This window comes from Rhinoderma darwinii, chromosome 1 (genome assembly GCF_050947455.1).
Source record: "Rhinoderma darwinii isolate aRhiDar2 chromosome 1, aRhiDar2.hap1, whole genome shotgun sequence".
NCBI lineage: Eukaryota > Metazoa > Chordata > Amphibia > Anura > Rhinodermatidae > Rhinoderma > Rhinoderma darwinii.
The window spans coordinates 577,602,404-577,623,799 of record NC_134687.1 but is presented as its reverse complement, the minus strand read 5'-3'; the positions used below and the strand labels follow the sequence as shown (position 1 = coordinate 577,623,799).

At 43.2% G+C, this 21,396-nt stretch overlaps 1 protein-coding gene across 1 annotated transcript; it reads right to left on the bottom strand.

Moving 5' to 3' along the window:
• Positions 1–15,293: 15,293 nt before the first annotated feature.
• Positions 15,294–20,750, bottom strand: PLK2 (polo like kinase 2). Its single transcript, XM_075839440.1, has 14 exons — positions 20,503–20,750; positions 19,617–19,724; positions 19,402–19,518; positions 19,166–19,295; positions 18,791–18,878; positions 18,556–18,651; positions 17,937–18,135; positions 17,666–17,813; positions 17,482–17,573; positions 17,247–17,364; positions 16,743–16,983; positions 16,517–16,646; positions 16,182–16,292; positions 15,294–16,040 (listed from the first exon to the last, which is right to left on the bottom strand). The coding sequence occupies exons 1-14, from the start codon at positions 20,698–20,700 to the stop codon at positions 15,849–15,851; spliced, it is 1,968 nt and encodes a 655-aa protein (XP_075695555.1). The 5' UTR covers positions 20,701–20,750; the 3' UTR covers positions 15,294–15,848.
• Between the last annotated feature and the right edge of the window lie 646 nt (positions 20,751–21,396).

Genomic DNA, 21,396 nt, shown 5'->3' with positions numbered 1-21,396 from the left:
TATATGGTCATCAATTTACGCAGTGTATTCACATGAATGGCCCCTCAGTCACAATAACCTTCTGGTGAGCTTAAGTTTTCACCCTTTTTGCTGGCTGTCTATTTTAGGAGCATCATCATTCATGGATTAGCTAATGCTTTTCTGTGAAGGTTACCCAATTGACAAAAGCACATTTCCTTTCTGCTTATGTGTATTGATTGGAGGACACTTCCGTTGCATTTCCATCTCTGTTGCGTGTCCTGAGAGTTCTTTCAACAAAGTACAAATAAACATCTGCAGAAAAGTTTATGCGCGCACCTCTGAAAGGTGCCGCATGTTTTAATGTAACGGAAAAAACGACTCTGCAAATGAAATTGTAACTTATTATAAACTTACAATATTGCATCTTAGACCCCATGCACACGACCGTAGATATCGTCCGTAATTGCAGACTGCAATTACGGACCCATTAATTTCTATTTACCACAGACACTTCCCCGTATATTTGCGGGAAGGTGTCCGGGCAGTAGAAAGCCTGCACAAAGGATAGGACATGTCCTATATTTTGCCTTTTACGGACCGAGCTCCCATACTTTATCTGGTGCTCATGAGGCCTTAGGCAGGATTTATTTACATACAAACCATACTAAGTGCTATAGGGATGCCATACATAGACACAGGGCTGTCATCAGAAGTATCACAATACAAACAAATGTACTTTGTGCCAGGGGGAACCCAACACTTTGCCAAAGCGAGGGTACTTAAAGGAGTTGTCCAGTTTAGAAAACCCATTTTCATATACCCTATTAGGGAATTCTGAGTGAACCCCTTAATGCCTCCAATATGTAGATTCACGTTCTAGCTGCATTTGCCCCGTGCACCCACGACGTAAATCTACAGTCCTCTGCTTCTGCCAGAATATCGCTGAGGGGAGTGCTCTGACGCCGACGGTGTGTGTCCCCGGCTCTCCAGCAACCTACTAACTGATAGCTGAACCAATTGGTTCGGCTTCTGAGCATGTGATCACCATGATTAACAAATCATGGTGATCTCTGAAAAGTTTGTAAACAAACTTTTAATGCCCGTCCTCTCCTCTCAGCCTCCCTCACTCTGTGTTTCAGAGAGGAGACTGATTGAGAGGTGTGTGTGTGTGTGTGTGTGTGTGTGTGTGTATACACACACATTTGTGTATATATACACATACATTTACAAAGTATATAGAAAGTATATACTTTGTATTCCCTGTGCCACTTTGTGTTAGAATAGGCAGGCAGGAATAGTAGGTAAGGCTCTTTTCACACCTGCGTTGGGTCATTCCGTTGTTCTGCTCCGTCAGAGAAGCAGAACAAGGAAATAACGGAACCAATGGAAACTGCCTGTTGCCGACAGAACCCATTAACTTTAATAGGTTCCGTCGGCTTTCGGGTCGGTGTGTCCATGATTTGCTATTTTCTCTGGTAAACCCCTGCCGGATCTGCGACAGAGACCCCGAACAGAGCCTTCAAACGCAAATGTAAACAGAGCCTTAGTTAGCTGAAAAACGAAAAAAAAAAATGGTTATGTTATCCAACATAGTTCAAAAGTTATAACTGTGTAAAAGAATGTATGCCAAAACATTCAATTTAGGCCTGGTCATTGAGGCATCGATGACCCTTGGTCCTGAAAGGGTTAATAGAGGGGATCCTCTGTTCAGGATTCTCTGAGTGGAGAGTGGTTACAAAGACAGTTTCTCGCTTTAGAGGAACCTGTCCTGCATTACACTGACAACATATGTATGAGAACTGTGTAATGCTTAATTTCTCCTGTGGTGGAGCTGCAGGTAATTTGAACACTTACTGCTAGATTTCCCCACAGACTACAGCAGTCCCTGAGGGTCACTGATCATCTTATTGTAAAGAAACCCTTCTAAAAGTATGGATTGTCTAAAGTGGAGAACCCCTTTAAGTTTAGGGCTAGGACAGCAAGTCACTTACAAAATATACCATACCCACGCTTTTAGTGACAATGCTGTGGAACAATCCAACAATATGAACAATCAGAACTACAGCAACTAAAGTACACAACCCAAATAATTAGTTATGAACATCTTTATTAATTGTACAAGTCACATGGTGACCCAGACCTAAAATCCCAGTAAAACAGCAGGAGATTGGCCGCTGAGAGAAAAATTACACTGTGCAGTACTGAATAATATTCACACATCAAGCAAAGCATAAATAAAAAGTATGAAACAATAAAATTGGTGGTAAATATAAAATGTAACAACTTAATCCCGAGTGGAAACACATACCTGTATTAACCCAGGTGAGCCATTGTAACAAGCTACAATACTCCCCACCTAAGACCCCGTGTTTTTCCATCAAACTTTCTCAAGGCATATTTATCAAATTAAACATTTTTTAAGTGGCTTGTGAACTAAGTGGAGTTCTAAAACCGGATTGTGTTGCTGTACTTCTGTATTGTGTTGCTGTATTTCTGTATTCGTTCCAGCTGAGCAGCTGACGAGGGGGAAGGGGTTAACTGGACACAGATTCGTTCCAGCTGAGCAGCTGACGAGGGGGAAGGGGTTAACTGGACACAGGTGGTATAAATTAGTCAGCAGACCTCATTTTGAGCTTGCTCTTTCTGAGCTTGGTGGTTTAAGTGGCTTGTGAACTAAGTGGAGTTCTAAAACCGGATTGTGTTGCTGTACTTCTGTATTGTGTTGCTGTATTTCTGTATTCGTTCCAGCTGAGCAGCTGACGAGGGGGAAGGGGTTAACTGGACACAGATTCGTTCCAGCTGAGCAGCTGACGAGGGGGAAGGGGTTAACTGGACACAGGTGGTATAAATTAGTCAGCAGACCTCATTTTGAGCTTGCTCTTTCTGAGCTTGGTGGTTTAAGTGGCTTGTGAACTAAGTGGAGTTCTAAAACCGGATTGTGTTGCTGTACTTCTGTATTGTGTTGCTGTATTTCTGTATTCGTTCCAGCTGAGCAGCTGACGAGGGGGAAGGGGTTAACTGGACACAGATTCGTTCCAGCTGAGCAGCTGACGAGGGGGAAGGGGTTAACTGGACACAGGTGGTATAAATTAGTCAGCAGACCTCATTTTGAGCTTGCTCTTTCTGAGCTTGGTGGTTTAAGTGGCTTGTGAACTAAGTGGAGTTCTAAAACCGGATTGTGTTGCTGTACTTCTGTATTGTGTTGCTGTATTTCTGTATTCGTTCCAGCTGAGCAGCTGACGAGGGGGAAGGGGTTAACTGGACACAGATTCGTTCCAGCTGAGCAGCTGACGAGGGGGAAGGGGTTAACTGGACACAGGTGGTATAAATTAGTCAGCAGACCTCATTTTGAGCTTGCTCTTTCTGAGCTTGGTGGTTTAAGTGGCTTGTGAACTAAGTGGAGTTCTAAAACCGGATTGTGTTGCTGTACTTCTGTATTGTGTTGCTGTATTTCTGTATTCGTTCCAGCTGAGCAGCTGACGAGGGGGAAGGGGTTAACTGGACACAGATTCGTTCCAGCTGAGCAGCTGACGAGGGGGAAGGGGTTAACTGGACACAGGTGGTATAAATTAGTCAGCAGACCTCATTTTGAGCTTGCTCTTTCTGAGCTTGGTGGTTTAAGTGGCTTGTGAACTAAGTGGAGTTCTAAAACCGGATTGTGTTGCTGTACTTCTGTATTGTGTTGCTGTATTTCTGTATTCGTTCCAGCTGAGCAGCTGACGAGGGGGAAGGGGTTAACTGGACACAGATTCGTTCCAGCTGAGCAGCTGACGAGGGGGAAGGGGTTAACTGGACACAGGTGGTATAAATTAGTCAGCAGACCTCATTTTGAGCTTGCTCTTTCTGAGCTTGGTGGTTTAAGTGGCTTGTGAACTAAGTGGAGTTCTAAAACCGGATTGTGTTGCTGTACTTCTGTATTGTGTTGCTGTATTTCTGTATTCGTTCCAGCTGAGCAGCTGACGAGGGGGAAGGGGTTAACTGGACACAGATTCGTTCCAGCTGAGCAGCTGACGAGGGGGAAGGGGTTAACTGGACACAGGTGGTATAAATTAGTCAGCAGACCTCATTTTGAGCTTGCTCTTTCTGAGCTTGGTGGTTTAAGTGGCTTGTGAACTAAGTGGAGTTCTAAAACCGGATTGTGTTGTTGTACTTCTGTATTGTGTTGCTGTATTTCTGTATTCGTTCCAGCTGAGCAGCTGACGAGGGGGAAGGGGTTAACTGGACACAGATTCGTTCCAGCTGAGCAGCTGACGAGGGGGAAGGGGTTAACTGGACACAGGTGGTATAAATTAGTCAGCAGACCTCATTTTGAGCTTGCTCTTTCTGAGCTTGGTGGTTTAAGTGGCTTGTGAACTAAGTGGAGTTCTAAAACCGGATTGTGTTGCTGTACTTCTGTATTGTGTTGCTGTATTTCTGTATTCGTTCCAGCTGAGCAGCTGACGAGGGGGAAGGGGTTAACTGGACACAGATTCGTTCCAGCTGAGCAGCTGACGAGGGGGAAGGGGTTAACTGGACACAGGTGGTATAAATTAGTCAGCAGACCTCATTTTGAGCTTGCTCTTTCTGAGCTTGGTGGTTTAAGTGGCTTGTGAACTAAGTGGAGTTCTAAAACCGGATTGTGTTGCTGTACTTCTGTATTGTGTTGCTGTATTTCTGTATTCGTTCCAGCTGAGCAGCTGACGAGGGGGAAGGGGTTAACTGGACACAGATTCGTTCCAGCTGAGCAGCTGACGAGGGGGAAGGGGTTAACTGGACACAGGTGGTATAAATTGGTCAGCAGACCTCATTTTGAGCTTGCTCTTTCTGAGCTTGGTGGTTTAAGTGGCTTGTGAACTAAGTGGAGTTCTAAAACCGGATTGTGTTGCTGTACTTCTGTATTGTGTTGCTGTATTTCTGTATTCGTTCCAGCTGAGCAGCTGACGAGGGGGAAGGGGTTAACTGGACACAGATTCGTTCCAGCTGAGCAGCTGACGAGGGGGAAGGGGTTAACTGGACACAGGTGGTATAAATTGGTCAGCAGACCTCATTTTGAGCTTGCTCTTTCTGAGCTTGGTGGTTTAAGTGGCTTGTGAACTAAGTGGAGTTCTAAAACCGGAGTTGAAAAGAGGAGTTGAAGCCCCAGTAAGTACTCTTCTTTTTCTTTGACAATTGTTCGCTGTTTTGGTGTAACTTGGATAATGGATAGCAAGATTGGAGGTTTTCTTCAGTGCACAGTTTGTCATATGTATACACGACTGGAGCCGGAGTTCCAGGGGGAATATCTCTGTGGCAGATGTGAGCATGTTGTTCACCTGGAAGCTCGCATTAGAGATCTGGAGGAGCAAAATGCAACACTGAGGACGATAGACAATCTTGAGCGAAGCATGCTGCTCACGGAGCATGCAGTTAGTGGGTTAGAACTGGAGGGTGAAGACATGGGTGAGCAGGATCAGGTAAGTAGCTGGGTTAATGTAGTTAGGGGCAGTAGAAAGGGGTCAAAGACAAGGAAGGCCGATCCGGTTTCTGGCATTCCAAGCAAAATTGCCAGGTTGGGTGATGATGCGAGGGTGTCAGTCTCAGAAATGGCAGCCCTAGTGGATACTGATCTCCCTAACAGCCGGGAGAACAGCCCAGCTAGTAGTCGGCGGGATGGTAATGCAGGTAAGCCAAGACAATTGATAGTTGGAGGGGATTCTATAATCAGGAAGACGGATAGAATAATTTGTCGCCAAGACCGCCTCAACCGAATGGTTTGCTGTCTCCCTGGTGCCAGGGTTCGGCATGTGGTGGAACGGGTGGACAAATTGCTGGGAGGGGCTGGTGATGATCCAGCTGTTGTGGTCCATGTCGGTACCAATGACAGAATAAATGGTAGGTGGAGGAGCCTTAAGAATAATTTTAAAGAGCTAGGCTACAAGCTGAAGGGAAGGACCTCCAAGGTTGTATTCTCAGGAATACTGCCTGTGCCATGCGCATCACAGGAAAGACAGCGGGAGCTCAGGGAGGTAAATGCATGGCTGAAGTCTTGGTGTAGAGGAGAAGGATTTGGGTTCCTAGAGCACTGGGCTGACTTTTCATTGGGGTACAAACTGTATTCTGCAGATGATTTGCACCTAAATGGAAGGGGGTCCGCTGTGCTGGGGGAGAGAATTCTAGCTGGGGTGGTGGAGTATTTAAACTAGGGCTGAGGAGGGAGGTCAATGTAGAAAAAAAAGGGGTAGCCAGGTTAGAGAGGGGTCAGACTATATTGGTGGGGGGAGAGACAGACGGTGGGGAGAGGACTATGCAACAAGATAAGGAGATCCTTTCGTTACAAAACAGCAGTGAAAATAAAAAGGCCCAAATGTCAAATAATCACATTTCTGATAGTGAAATTGAAACATTTAAAGGCAAGTTAAAGTGTATGTTCACAAATGCCAGAAGTCTAGCAAGCAAAATGGGGGAGCTGGAGGCCTTAATACTGGAAGAAGATATAGATATAGTTGGTGTTGCTGAAACATGGCTGGACTCTTCACATGACTGGGCTGTAAATCTACAGGGTTTTACACTGTTTCGGAAAGACAGGGCAAATAGGAAAGGTGGTGGTGTATGTCTGTATGTGAGAAGCGATATGAAGGTGAGTGTAAATGAGACATTAGAGGGTGAATACTGTGAGGAGGTTGAAACCTTGTGGGTGGAATTACAAAGGGAAGTAAACACTGAAAAAATTACTTTTGGTGTAATCTATAGACCCCCCAATATAACTGAGGAGATGGAAGGTCAAATATATAAACAGATGGAGCGGGCTGCACAGGCGGGTACTGTTGTGATAATGGGAGATTTTAATTTCCGGGATATTAATTGGTGTCATGGTTCGGCTTCAACTGCAAAGGGGAGACATTTCCTCAACCTGTTACAGGAAAATTTTATGGGCCAGTTTGTGGAAGACCCGACTAGAGGTGAAGCTCTGTTGGATCTGGTCATTTCTAATAATGCAGAGCTTGTTGGGAATGTCAATGTTCGTGAAAACCTCGGTAACAGTGATCACAATATAGTTACATTTTACCTATACTGTAAAAAACAAACGCAGGCTGGGAGGGCAAAAACATTTAATTTTAAGAAAGCCAATTTCCCCAGGATGAGGGCTGCAATTCAGGATATAGACTGGGAAGAACTAATGTCAAATAATGGGACAAATGATAAATGGGAGATTTTCAAATCTACCTTGGGTAATTATAGTGCAAAATGTATTCCTACAGGTAACAAGTATAAACGACTAAAATTAAACCCCACATGGCTTACACCTTCTGTGAAAGGGGCAATACATGACAAAAAAAGGGCATTTAAAAAATACAAATCTGAGGGTACATCTGCAGCCTTTGTAAAATATAAAGAGCTTAATAAAATCTGTAAAAATGTAATTAAATCAGCAAAAATACAAAATGAAAGGCAGGTGGCCAAGGATAGTAAAACAAATCCTAAAAAATTCTTCAAGCATATAAATGCAAAAAAGCCAAGGTCTGAACATGTAGGACCCCTAGATAATGGTAATGGGGAGTTGGTCACAGGGGATCAAGAGAAGGCAGAGTTACTAAATGGGTTCTTCCGCTCTGTATATACAACAGAAGAAGGAGCAGCTGATGTAGCCGGTGCCAGTGCTGTTAATATATCAGTTGATATACTGAATTGGATGAATGTAGATATGGTCCAAGCTAAATTAAATAAAATAAATGTACACAAGGCCCCGGGACCAGATGGGTTACACCCTAGAGTTCTTAAAGAGCTTAGTTCAGTTATTTCTGTCCCCCTCTTCATAATATTTAGAGAGTCTCTCATGAGTGGTATAGTGCCAAGGGACTGGCGCAGGGCAAATGTGGTGCCTATTTTCAAAAAGGGCAATAGGTCTTCGCCGGGTAATTATAGACCAGTAAGCTTAACATCAATTGTGGGGAAAATGTTTGAGGGGCTATTGAGGGACTATATACAGAATTATGTGACAATAAATAGTATTATAAGTGACAGCCAGCACGGTTTTACAAAGGACAGAAGCTGTCAAACCAACCTGATTTGTTTTTATGAAGAGGTAAGCAGAAGTCTAGACAGAGGGGCCGCTGTGGATATAGTGTTTTTGGACTTTGCAAAGGCATTTGACACTGTCCCTCATAGACATCTAATGGGTAAATTAAGGACTATAGGTTTAGAAAGTATAGTTTGTAATTGGATTGAGAATTGGCTCAAGGACCGTATCCAGAGAGTTGTGGTCAATGATTCCTACTCTGAATGGTCCCCGGTTATAAGTGGTGTACCCCAGGGTTCAGTGCTGGGACCACTATTATTCAACTTATTTATTAATGATATAGAGGATGGGATTAATAGCACTATTTCTATTTTTGCAGATGACACCAAGCTATGTAATATAGTTCAGACTATGGAAGATGTTTGTGAATTGCAGGCAGATTTAAACAAACTAAGTGTTTGGGCGTCCACTTGGCAAATGAAGTTTAATGTAGATAAATGTAAAGTTATGCATCTGGGTACCAACAACCTGCATGCATCATATGTCCTAGGGGGAGCTACACTGGGGGAGTCAATTGTTGAGAAGGATCTGGGTGTACTTGTAAATCATAAACTAAATTTCAGCATGCAGTGTCAATCAGCTGCTTCAAAGGCCAGCAAAATATTGTCGTGTATCAAAAGAGGCATGGACTCGCGGGACAGGGAGGTAATACTACCACTTTACAAAGCATTAGTGAGGCCTCATCTAGAATATGCAGTCCAGTTCTGGGCTCCAGTTCATAGAAAGGATGCCCTGGAGTTGGAAAAAATACAAAGAAGAGCAACGAAGCTAATAAGGGGCATGGAGAATCTAAGTTATGAGGAAAGATTAAAAGAACTAAACCTATTTAGCCTTGAGAAAAGACGACTAAGGGGGGACATGATTAACTTATATAAATATATGAATGGCGCATACAAAAAATATGGTGAAATCCTGTTCAATGTAAAACCCCCTCAAAAAACAAGGGGGCACTCCCTCCGTCTGGAGAAAAAAAGGTTCAACCTGCAGAGGCGACAAGCCTTCTTTACTGTGAGAACTGTGAATCTATGGAATAGCCTACCGCAGGAGCTGGTCGCAGCAGGGACAGTGGATGGCTTTAAAAAAGGCTTAGATAATTTCCTAGAACAAAAAAATATTAACTGCTATGTGTAGAAATTTTTACTTCCCCTTTCCCATCCCTTGGTTGAACTTGATGGACATGTGTCTTTTTTCAACCGTACAAACTATGTAACTATGTAACTATGTAACATTTGTCCCCTGTCGAAGGAAAGCCTATCTATTCCTCTTGCTCCGTCCCTTTTCTTCATTTCCCAGCCTCCTTATGGGAGGAGGCTGGGAAATGACCCATTAGATATTTGGCATGATAATTGAATCCCCATCCCACACAGAGCCCCATGGATTATATAATCTTTGGGGCTCATACCACATATTTTGAACTACTTGGGAAGACACAAAAGCAGATTGTGACTAGAGCAGTTTTGGTTGCATGAAATAAATTGGACCAGTGTATGCACATCATTGCCTATTAAATATGGGCCTGTGTGTTTACTATAAGGCCAGGCTCATAGTGTATTTGTTGTGGTACAGTAAACAAATCAGGTTTTAAACAAACCCGATGCACCGCCTGAAAGAACGATTAAAAATATTGTTTATTATTAAATTGATAAAAAGTATGGCTCAACCAGCCACTATTTCCAGAACCAGGCAAAAGCAAGTGATTGGCGACAGGATAGGTGTACCAGAGTGAATGAAGTTTCTCTAACACTCCAGAACCACCTTCCCTGCTTATTGTATAGTATTTCGCTACACCCTTGCCAATAGATAACAAACTATCCAGATCCTACGCGTTTCAGCAACACATAAAAGGTGATGCCTCATCAGGGATTACTAGATAGTGATTCTAATAGTATTGTTAAATTTCAAAAACTGGATAGCACTGTATACGTGCTGATTTTAGCCTCCAGACCGCACACGCACACGCGCCCGGGAAGCTACAGGCTTATGCGATTGAGAGCCCGCCCTCACTCCAATCGTCACCGGGGCAAACCGCCAATCCGAATACAACATGCACATAGTGATGTGCCGGAGGCGGTGCCTCACGATCAAGACGACCAATGAGGGTGCCTGGACGACAAAGCGTCCATAGTTACTAGGGGACGCTAGACGCGGCTCCTAAACAACCCGTCAACAACAAACCACGAAGAATGGGTAGAGAACAGATGTCCCTCCTCTCACACATAACACCGTCCCCAACAAGCGGGGAAATGTGAGGTGGAGGAGAAAAGTATCACGGGAGCCGTCAAAAAGAGACTGACTCCCAGTAATTACATAGTTGCCTAGCAACTTACCATCACCTTACTAGCCAGGGATCTAAACTCAGATAGACACAGGGTATAGTCCATTATACCGCAGACAACACGCACAGGAGTCCTGTACGAGTCCCCTCCCAGACAGAGAAGGAAGAGCGCCCGGCGGAAAAAACTCCTAACCAGAGTGGAGGAAGAGTCAATCAGAGTTATTGCCACTTTTGACTCTGCCAGCAGAGAGGTGAGGGAAGTTCTTAAACGTTTCTGGTGCATCCTTAAGGCAGACCCCGATGTGGGGGACCTGGTAGGAGACTCCCCGCTGATTACATATAGGAGGGGGCGGAACCTTAGGGATCGATTGGTTCATAGCCATCTACTACCACAGGCACAGTGCAGCACTTGGTTGGACAATAGTCTAAGAGGGACGTACAGATGCGGAACATGCAAAGCATGTGTGTCCATTATATGTAGCAGGAGCTTTACTAGCACGAAAACTGGAAAAACATTTGACAACAGGTCATACATTAACTGTAAAACTGAAGGTATTGTTTACATGATCACTTGTAGATGTGGCCTACAATACGTGGGTAAAACGAAAAGGGAGTTTAGGAGAAGGATTCGTGACCACATTAGGGATGTCAGAAGGAAGGTGGACACCCCGGTGTCCTGCCACGATGGGGATGTAACTGCCCTTGGTTTTCAGGGAATTGAACATGTCAGACCCCTCGTGAGAGGTGGGGACCTGGACAAGAAAATTTTACAAAAAGAGGCTGAATGGATTTTTAGGATGCAGACCATAAATCCCTATGGCCTGAATGAGCAAATCTCCTACTCTTGTTTTCTCTAGCGACATTGTGCCTGTTATCTCCTATTCCTCTTTCTCTAGTTGTCTGTGCCTTATTGCGACAGATTGTGATTTTTATCAGGATTTCTATCGCCGGCTACATCTTTTTGGGCTGATCCTAAGATGTCCCTGGTAATATACTATATATTGACCGATATTGGTATTTATATCCCTGTTCACACCATGCGATTTGTAGTGCGATTTTTCCTGATCGTTTGGCTGGATTGTTATCCACTTGCTGACCCTTTCCTTTCCCTTGTACACTGCATCTCTACTTATTGTATCTCCCATTAGAGATGAGGGGAGCGACTCTGGTTAGGAGTTTTTTCCACCGGGCGCTCTTCCTTCTCTGTCTGGGAGGGGACTCGTACAGGACTCCTGTGCGTGTTGTCTGCGGTATAATGGACTATACCCTGTGTCTATCAGAGTTTAGATCCCTGGCTAGTAAGGTGATGGTAAGTTGCTAGGCAACTATGTAATCACTGGGAGTCAGTCTCTTTTTGATGATTCCCGTGATACTTTTCTCCTCCACCTAACACTGCCCCGCTTGTTGGGGACGGTGTTATGTGTGAGAGGAGGGACATCTGTTCTCTACCCATTCTTCGTGGTTTGTTATTGACGGGTAGTTTAGGAGCCGCGTCTAGCGTCCCCTAGTAACTATGGACGCTTTGTTGTCCAGGCACCCTCATTGGTCATCTTGATCGTGAGGAGCCGCCTCCGGCACATCACTATGTGCATGTTGTATTCGGATTGGCGGTATGCCCCGGTGACGATTGGCGTGAGGGCGGGCTCTCAATCGTATAAGCCTGTAGCTTCCCAGGTGCGTGTGCGGTCATTGTATCAGAGCCGTTCACGCGTCTGGAGGCTAAAATCAGCACGTATACAGTGCTATCCAATTTTTGAAATTTAACAATACTATTAGAATCGCTATCTAGTAATCCCTGATGAGGCATCACCTTTTATGTGTTGCTGAAACGCGTAGGATCTGGATAGTTTGTTATCTATTGGCAAGGGTGTAGCGAAATACTATACAATAAGCAGGGAAGGTGGTTCTGGAGTGTAAGAGAAACTTCATTCACTCTGGTACACCTCTCCTGTCGCCAATCACTTGCTTTTGCCTGGTTCTGGAAATAATGGCTGGTTGAGCCATACTTTTTATCAATTTAATAATAAACAATATTTTTAATCGTTCTTTCAGGCGGTGAATCGAATTTAACATTTTTAAACAAAACCCATTTACTTACAGCATAGAGAATCTAGAGCAGATTCCAGACATGCTGCAGATTTTTTATATCCGCAACATGCCTTCTCTTACAGAAAAGCTGCTGATGGAATTGGTGAAATCTGCTGTAACACGTGGATTTAAGTACAGATTTCTAGGCAGGCTCAACAGCATAAAAATTTACCAGATGTATAAAGCCAGCCTAAGGGAAATTGTGCAGGTCACATTGAGAGTTGACAGGTGGTGATGGGCCCTTTAATGGACTGGGTGCCCTGAAAATGGCGACATCTGCAACACAGATGGCTCTGCATGCCCAGCTCTATATACACATAAGTGTAGATCTAAAACAATGCTGACTATGGATGTGTGCATGAATGTCATTAGTCAAAAACTATGCTAAATAGCTGCTACAATATAGCAGATTTTGCAGTTGTATGGACGTATTCCCAACCACCCCCATTCCCCACGGTGTGAGGAGTTAATTCACAGGAAATACAATATAAAGTTACAGCACTTGATCTGGTGTCGTGTCGGCCAGATTAAAATCTATCTTCTAATAACCAACATGTTAAATATTAGGCGCTACGATGACTTTACACCAAAATACTCATGTCATTTGCCACATGCTAATTTAGCAGTGCAGTGAACAATCTTAATACTAAGTCTGCCAAAACGCGGGTGTCCAAAATTGTGCAAGATGAAGGACTTCTGGAGCAAAGTTGGTCAGATCAGGGTTTACTACAGCAAAATTCCTGGCTCATTCAGAATATGGGTCCCTGAGCTTGTTTGGATCTATGCTATAGGGTGTGAAGCGATAGCAGTCACACCCGGGCCCTACATGATATCTGTAGGTGGAAGCACCGTTTTGCATTGGGACCCCAAGTTACTCCTCTGGATCTATACATGGTATGCCTTAAAGCAATTACCCAGTACTTAATGCAGGCACCACATCAGAAATCTCTCTACTACCTTAGGACCTAAAGAGTACGTTCACACAGCAGCTTCATTGCAGAAAATTCTGCAGCAAATCTGCAGTGTGTAAATATACCCAAAATGCTATACCTTTTTTTTTTTTATCATGTGAACTCCATTAAAGTAGGACTGGTGAGAGGCCAAAGCCCTAGGTTACAATTTATCAATTCCATCTGACAGTGGTAGCACAAGTAGTTTAAAAACAAAACAAAACAGTACACAATAAAAAGGATATTGGTGTTTAGAAAACCATTTCATATAGGATAATGGAATGGTTAACGGGGAGTCTATTCTATAGTGGTGCTGCAAGGGAATTTAGCACTTGCTAAGGACACATCACACCCCCCATTTTATAACCTGAACCAGTATATGAAAGAAAGCCGTGTACAGCATCATAGACCAAGTGTAATAACCAGGTCACTTTGTAAGGCCTTATTCAGACGAACGGGATATACGTCCGTGCAACGCGTGTGATTTTCACGAGCGTCGCACGGACCTATATTAGTCTATGGGGCCGTGCAGATATGTGCGTGATTTTTACTCAGCGTGAGTCCGCTGAAAAAAGTCACGACATGTCCGTTCTTTGGGCGTTTTTCGCGCATCACTCACCCATTGAAGTCAATGGGTGCGTGAAAACCACGCATGTCACATGGAAGCACTTCCGTGCAAACAGCGTGATTTGCGCAACAGCTGTCAAAATGATGAATGAAAACAAGCACCACGTGCTTTTGTTTACAAACATCCAAATGGAGTGTCATAATGGCGGCTGCGCGAAAAGCACGCAGCCGTGCATCATAGGCGGCTGACACAGCTGTTAAGAGCTGTTTGCGCACGCAAAACGCCGCATTTTTTGCGTGTGCAAAACGCACACGCTCGTGTGAATCCAGCCTAAGGCCTCGTTTACACGAGCGCGATATACGTGCGAGCGAAGCGCGTGCTTTTCACGCACCTATATTAGTCTGAGGGCATGCAGACAGTCCGTGAGTTTTGCTCAGCGTGAGTCTGCTGAAAAACAAAAAAACTCACGACATGTCCTATCTTGGTGCGCTGTTCGCGTATCACGCCCCCATTGAAGTCAATGGGTGCGTGAAAACCACGCATGCCGCACGGAAGCACTTCCGTGCGAACTGCGTGATTTGCGCAACAGCTGTCAAAAGGATGAATGAAAACAGGAAAGTACCACGTGCTTTTGTTTACAAACATCCGAACGGAGTGTCATAATGATGGCGGCTGCGCGAAAATCTCGCAGCCGCGCATCATATGCTGATGACACACGGAGCTGTTAAGTGCCTTTTGCGCACACAAAACGTGGTGTTTTTTGCATGCGCAAAACGCACACTCGTGTAAATCAGGCCTAAGGATGAGTCTAGCTAGGTATCTGGTTTGGCTGAGATTTTAAAGCCTATACCAGGGCAGATGCCATTTAGGGGTGTATTGTACTATATTACATGACTTTTCCCATTGTATAGTGTTTGGTGGTGGTGGTGGTAAGCAGATAGAAACTAGATCACATCATACATAGGCTATATGGACGAGTACTTCTTTATTCTCTCCCATTATTTGAAATGGGACATTTATATAAACGGATGAAGATCCTACTTCTACATTACAGATCAAGATTGGAATCTGGTAATTTAGATCTTGGCTTTGGATACTGTGTGGAGCGTCATAGTCAGCTATATGGAGTTTACAAACGCCCACAATTACAGGATATATTACATTCCAACAACCCAATGTTACAGGAACTAATCATTGATCTTGAGCATTAATATATGTTGTCATTCTGGTTTACGACCTGCTTGGAAGTTTTAATCACCTTCAGTAGCACACTTGTGTTCAAGGCACCCGGTGGTAGCCACAGTGAACGCTATAAATCAGAACATCATTTTTTTAAAAATTCTATGCACTTTCTGCATCTTATTCCATTGAATCCATCCTGTAAAGTGCATAAATAAGGGCAAAACGCATTGGTAGTTTCACGTATTTATTGCCAACAATGTATACTTCAAAATAATTAATGTCCAAAAAAGGTCATAAATACTTCACTTTTGGGCTGTAATAAATTATTATAATAACTAGGAATGCACTTGTCCAGCCACAAACGTGGGTATTAAAACAAAAATATATATTATATATGGCCATAGTTCACAGTAAGCTGCAAAACAGCGATTCCAACAGCACGTTCTTTTTCTCTAGCGCCAAAACATTAATTTCGGAATCGTGAAAATGTCCACAGTTCAAATCCGTGACCACCAAAATACTCTCCATAGAGCAAAACACATTGTCACCCCACTTTAATGGACTCCTGGTAAAGTTCATCCAATAGAATTACTTTCCACAAATCTTCCGTCAAAACTAATCCAACAACGCAGGATGAATTGATCTAGTCTGGTTCCAGCCCAGCGTGCTACGTGGGAAGTTTGTTGTCGTACCACCTCCTCTTTCCAACGTGCTAGGTTCCAACATTTGACACGTTTGTTCACAGTGAAGAACTTTAATCCTCTACGTCGCCTGTAACCATCAGTCACATTAATTGCACCTCTGCAACAACATGTTCAATGCATATTCCATTCTGTTCCTCAGGTCATTTGAGCCACCAGACATTAGTAGAGTACTCAAGCGGAAGGTCGTAGACATCCGATCTTCATTTATGTAGGTCAGCAGATACTCATCACTTTGGTTGGCTATGATGATTTTTGTGTGATCATGGTAGAAATTAACCTGTTTATAGAAGAAACCAGTTTAGTCATTTTATAAGCTCATATTTCACACACATCATTTTACAAGGCTGAGTACATGCATCATGGTTAGGTCGCAGTCCGCACTGGTGGATAGGGCAAACACTGGTGTTGCGTTATTTACCTGAAACGTGCCATCGTTGAACAACATCATGAGGGCCTTGTCAGACTTTAACCATTGAAGGAGATATAACCGAGGTCTGCACACATCTGTTACGCTGGGCAAGTCACCCCCCTATAGAGAAAACCAAAAAGATGAGTGAAGCCGAACACAAACTGGAATATAAACTAAACTGAACTATATCTAGTGGGATGTTATAGTCATAAGATATGCCAATGATTTGGGAAGTTCTGGATGCTTAATTTGGGTGATCGCTTTGTATACTAGATTTACGGACATCTACTTTTATCTTGTGCAATTGCAACTATAATAGAAGTGCCAAAGAGGTGAATACTTACATCCATGAGATTCTCCTCCATGTAATGAGAAAAGTATTTCAGGACAGTAACTTGGCTGATGAATTGCTCAGGGGCTTCAGTAGCAGCAAAGATTGAACATTGACCAAGTTCAGCGTAGTAGTGCACAGTCCTGCAAAGGGCAAACACCATAAGCATAAGACATCCAGGCCAGAGTGACGTAGAACCTGAACAGATAATTGTGACTGACCGGATGTGCAATACTTACTTTTTGTCAGGCAGTAAACTCATGTGCGCTCCATTATTAAATAGGACGCCAACCGTGTGATCGGACAGCTGGTAGCCAAAGCCGTATTTATTAGAGTAGTCGACCCATTTTGTCACCCAATGGAATGAAGTGGTTAAGTGTTCTTTTGGAATACAATCTGAATCGGGCATGTTTTCTAAGCAGCCGCGAAGAACTCTGGCGACTGTATCGGCCACACTGCCCATTGTACTGTCTTCTAGACCTGGAAGATAGAAATTAATCCATTACTAACAATTACAAGCAAGTCTGTACCTAGGGAACTCTTGGCACATATTCAGCAGTCTGTTCAGTAGGCGCTCTGCAATTATCTTGTTCTGGTTTATTCCAGGCACATTTTTATAATTGTGCTGTCAATTTTCTGACTTGTGGCAGTGCCAAGGCAGCTGAGAGCCTAATTGTGCGGAGTGACAATTCAGCCAATAAGTAGTCACTAGTGCCATGATTGTCTGATATGGTTATACTTACATTCGCTGCTGCTGCTACAGCTACCCAGGGTTCCACGAACAATCATTCGTATCGTATCTCCCATCTGCTGCTTGTCAGGCTTGTCGAGGACACTTGACTTTGAGACAGTTTTGATCTCCTGGAAGGAAAGCAGAAACATTAGAATCAGGCCAATATGTTCCAAAAATAAGTTTCCTTTTTGCTACTGCACCATAACCCCGTACAAAACCCACCCACAGCAATAAATTCAACCAACCTCATCCGTTCTGGGATTATGTTGCGATATGGAGGTTTTCTTCAAGTCTTGCCTCAGCTTGTAAATTTCTTCATCTTCCTTTGCTAGTTTATCTGTAAAGTAAGGGAACCTGGTTAGGTATTTGACAGAAGATTTGGAGATATTACATCTTTCTTCTTCACCATATAATGAAAAGTAAACTTACTATGGTTATCCAAGTATTTGGCCTTTTCTTTCTTCCCACCAAATAGAGCTGCAGCTGCTTTCTTAAAGAAGCTCTTAGCGGGACTTGACAGGTGGAAGTCCGGCGCGGTATGACAGCAACTGGAAGGAAGCCTGTCTGGTGTGAAGCCCTGGAAGTAAAAAAAAAAAAAAAAAAAAAACAGGTTAGTTTCTGCATGTGGTATGAGCACCAAGAACAAAATGCCCCATTACCAGAACCCAATCACTACAACCAGAAATGAATCACTACGTACATGGGTGAAAAAGTCGTGCTGAATGATTTCATCAAGGCCCGGCCGGTCCACTGGGTTCCTGGACAACATTCTTGCTATGAGATGCTTTGCAGAGGACATTAGTGATGATGGCAGAGTGTATCTAGCCTCCCGGATGCATCTGTATGTCTCTTTAAGATTTGTGGTTTCAAATGGAGGTCTTCCAAGCAGCATGGTATACCTTAAAATACAAAGAAACGGAAGGAAAATGTTAATCGCCCTATATGGATGTGTGATAACGCTACTAATTCTGCAACTGACACCTATTATGGGGCGGACATACTATTGGTGCAACCTGTGCAGCTGCACAGGGGCCCACGGTCACCTTAAAACAGATTTCTTCTGTCTAGAAGAGTTATTACATTTTATGGCTAACAATTAATGATTGATTGTAAGGAGCGACATCAAATATTGGAGAGCAAGGGGCCAATATGCGGTTCTTGTCTGGGCCCCAGCTGTCTGTGTCCACTCCCGCAAATATGCAAGTTTAAGAAGAGTAAATACAGTGCAAGCTTGTATCATAGTCTAGTAACTCTTTGCTGCCTAAGATGGCTGATATTACACCATTAATACATCTTAAAGAAGCTGCAGAGATACTTACATTACACAACCCAAGGCCCAGATGTCAGATTCACAACCATGTCCTTGTTTGTTAAGCACTTCAGGTGAGAGGTAATTTGGTGTGCCGCATATCGTTCTGCAGAAAGCCATAACAAAATAAAAAATACAAATTAGTTTTTTTTTTTTTTTTTTAAAGTGGTCAACTAGATCAGAAGCAGAGATGTACAGAGGCATCTCCAGTGCACAGGGCATAGTAGATCATTCAATAGACTTACCTTCTTCTTTGTTCCATAGGTTCTAGTCTAGCTGCCAGGCCAAAGTCACCCACTTTCAGCTCCATGCTTTCATTAATAAAAAAATTCCCTACAAAGATAAAGAGACATTAGTAATAGAAACATTAAAAAAAACCCGAACGAGGTAAAACAAGTGGGGATTCTAATGACTGTACTTTATACTAATCATATAAATATTGCACACATGTAGCAGTGCTGATATTTATCACAACTCTGATTGAGCCAAACTCCAGCTCAGCTACATCTGTATGTATCATTACTTTTCAATTCAGGACATAGCAAGCAGCTCCATCAAATAAAAAAATATAAAGTTATCCATGCCAGCAGAGCTTCCAATGACATTTCAAGAGAACTTACCCAATTTTAAATCCCTATGGAGGATTTCCTGCTCATGTAGGTATTTCAAGCCAGACACGATCTGTTTGAGGTAGTATCTCACTTCAGGATCCGTTAGTACTTTCCTTGACTTCAATATATGTGCCATAGACTGGAGAAACAACGAGACGTCGTTAGTGTCAGGGCGTGATCGGGCACAGACCAGACATATACACTACACCCCTATGAGGAGGGTGACAGGACGCAGGAACGCTCACCCTTCTACTGCAGTACTCCAGCAATATATAGATGTTCTCCTTATCTTCAAAATAGCGATAAAACTGCACAACGTGTCTGTGGTTCAGGGTCCGGTGCAATTCAATCTCTTTGTCAATCTGAAAAAGAAGGTTCAGTTCATTTCTTGTTCTACACAATGGCGCAAAAGGGGCAACTTGGAGCATTCTACATAGCGACACATTCACACACTACCCACCTTCTCTCTTTGATGAGGTTTTGACACCCTGCTGTGGGGGATGATTTTGGCAGCATAGATTTTGTTGGTTGTCAAATCTGTCATTTCATAGCACTTTGCAAATCCGCCCTACAAAGAAGAAGAGCACGGACATGAATATGGGTTGATCTGTGTAGCCTAAACAAAGAAGCCATGCACAGAATTTCTCCATCTAACCCAACTCTAATATCTACAGGCTGCAAATATTAAGTTCTGCAAAGCAGCCCAGGTTTAATACAACAAAATTCATGAATACTCAATACAAAGGACTTCCTAAATAACCTTGTCTTGTAGTCGCCCTTTCTATAAACACAAACAATCCCACAACAAAGGATCCATCCCTATGAGCCGCATTATATGTTCTGAAGTTACTTGTTGCTATTATAAAGCAAATACAAAAAATAAATAAAATATAAAAATAAAAAGACAGGGCCAAGATCAGAAAATATTCAAACAAAAACAGATATGCACCCATTTTAAAAACATATTTTCTATATTATTCTGCACAATTTATTTTATTTCCATTTTTTTATGATGCACAGCTAATGGTTTTGTCACCACAAGAACCGATTTTTATCTAGATTGTGGGCATAGGGAGGGTGACAGTCTAGTCAAAGCAAAATCTCATTGGAGATTCCTGGCGAATAATAGCATTGCCAGCTGCCACTGGTGGGTTTCATAAAGCTCTGCTGCCCACAGGCTTGTGGCATGCTGGACCAAGATCAGACAAGGGATAGCCCATAAGATGTCCAACAGACATAGATCCAGGAGAACAGCCTGAACACATCTTATCTGCCACCACGTCCAAATAATTCCAATGCACCCGACTCAATGATGATGCCCATCTTATCTTGCTGCAGGTTTTTACCTTGCCAAGCACTTTGCCCCTGCAGTAACGTTTGCCAGTGCCGGTGTCAGTGATAATCCTGGACACTTCAGTAGTAGAGCCGGTGCAGGTGTGATGGACGTGCTGTTCCCCATCAGCTGGCAGCTTCCACCTCCTGTTTGTATCGCACATTTTGCTCCCGCTGTTCGGCTGATAACTAATAGTCCTCAGTATTTCCATTACTCCTTCTCCACCACCTTCCGATATAGGAACCAGCGCTGTCTGCGAGCTGCTGGGCTGGGCAATTGCCTTATATAACCATCTGGCCACGCCCCATTACACACGTCAGGCAGAACCCGCCTCCTTCCGTGGTCTTTGCCTGGACATATCTCTGCATTGCTGGAACCTGATTGTCACCCGCTCCCCCCTCTATACCAGCAGTGGTGTAGCCCTCTAGAAAACGAATGTGAATGAAAACAATGTAATAAAGACAGACAGACAGAACCATCCTCCAATATGGGGAGGATTAGCGCGAGGAGAGAACAGCGACAGATTCTTCTTTTAACCCTTTATTTCCTAGGACTAAGGAATGTCATGTAAAGGAATGATGGTGGTGATAACATATAGACTGTTGTATCATATACATCTATCCAGGCTGCAGCTACTTATATAATATCATTATTTAAATGCCTAACCTTTTTGTCATTTTTTTTATACGTTTGTAGAACAAAGAAAATCTCGGCTAGGCGACAAAGGGAAGACACGGTTGTCTACAGTGGCCATGGGTTAATATCTGATATCACTGGATGCTGACAAGGTTAATGATGGCGGTCAAGGGCATGGAGACATACCTATAATTTTATTTCATCTAAAAAAAATCCAGAATACTTTATAGGGGTTAAAAACTTATACAGAGCTCCAAAACACTTGCTTCCC

What these genes read in the sequence shown, in the direction of transcription:
- PLK2 (XM_075839440.1), bottom strand. Translation starts at nt 20,700, where the DNA reads ATGGAAATACTGAGGACTATTAGTTATCAGCCGAACAGCGGGAGCAAA. An exon ending in GGGGCAAAGTGCTTGGCAAG is followed by an intron (nt 19,725 to 20,502) that starts GTAAAAACCTGC and finishes TCTTCTTTGTAG; the next exon opens with GGCGGATTTGCAAAGTGCTA. An exon ending in CCTATGGAACAAAGAAGAAG is followed by an intron (nt 18,652 to 18,790) that starts GTAAGTCTATTG and finishes GGCTTTCTGCAG; the next exon opens with AACGATATGCGGCACACCAA.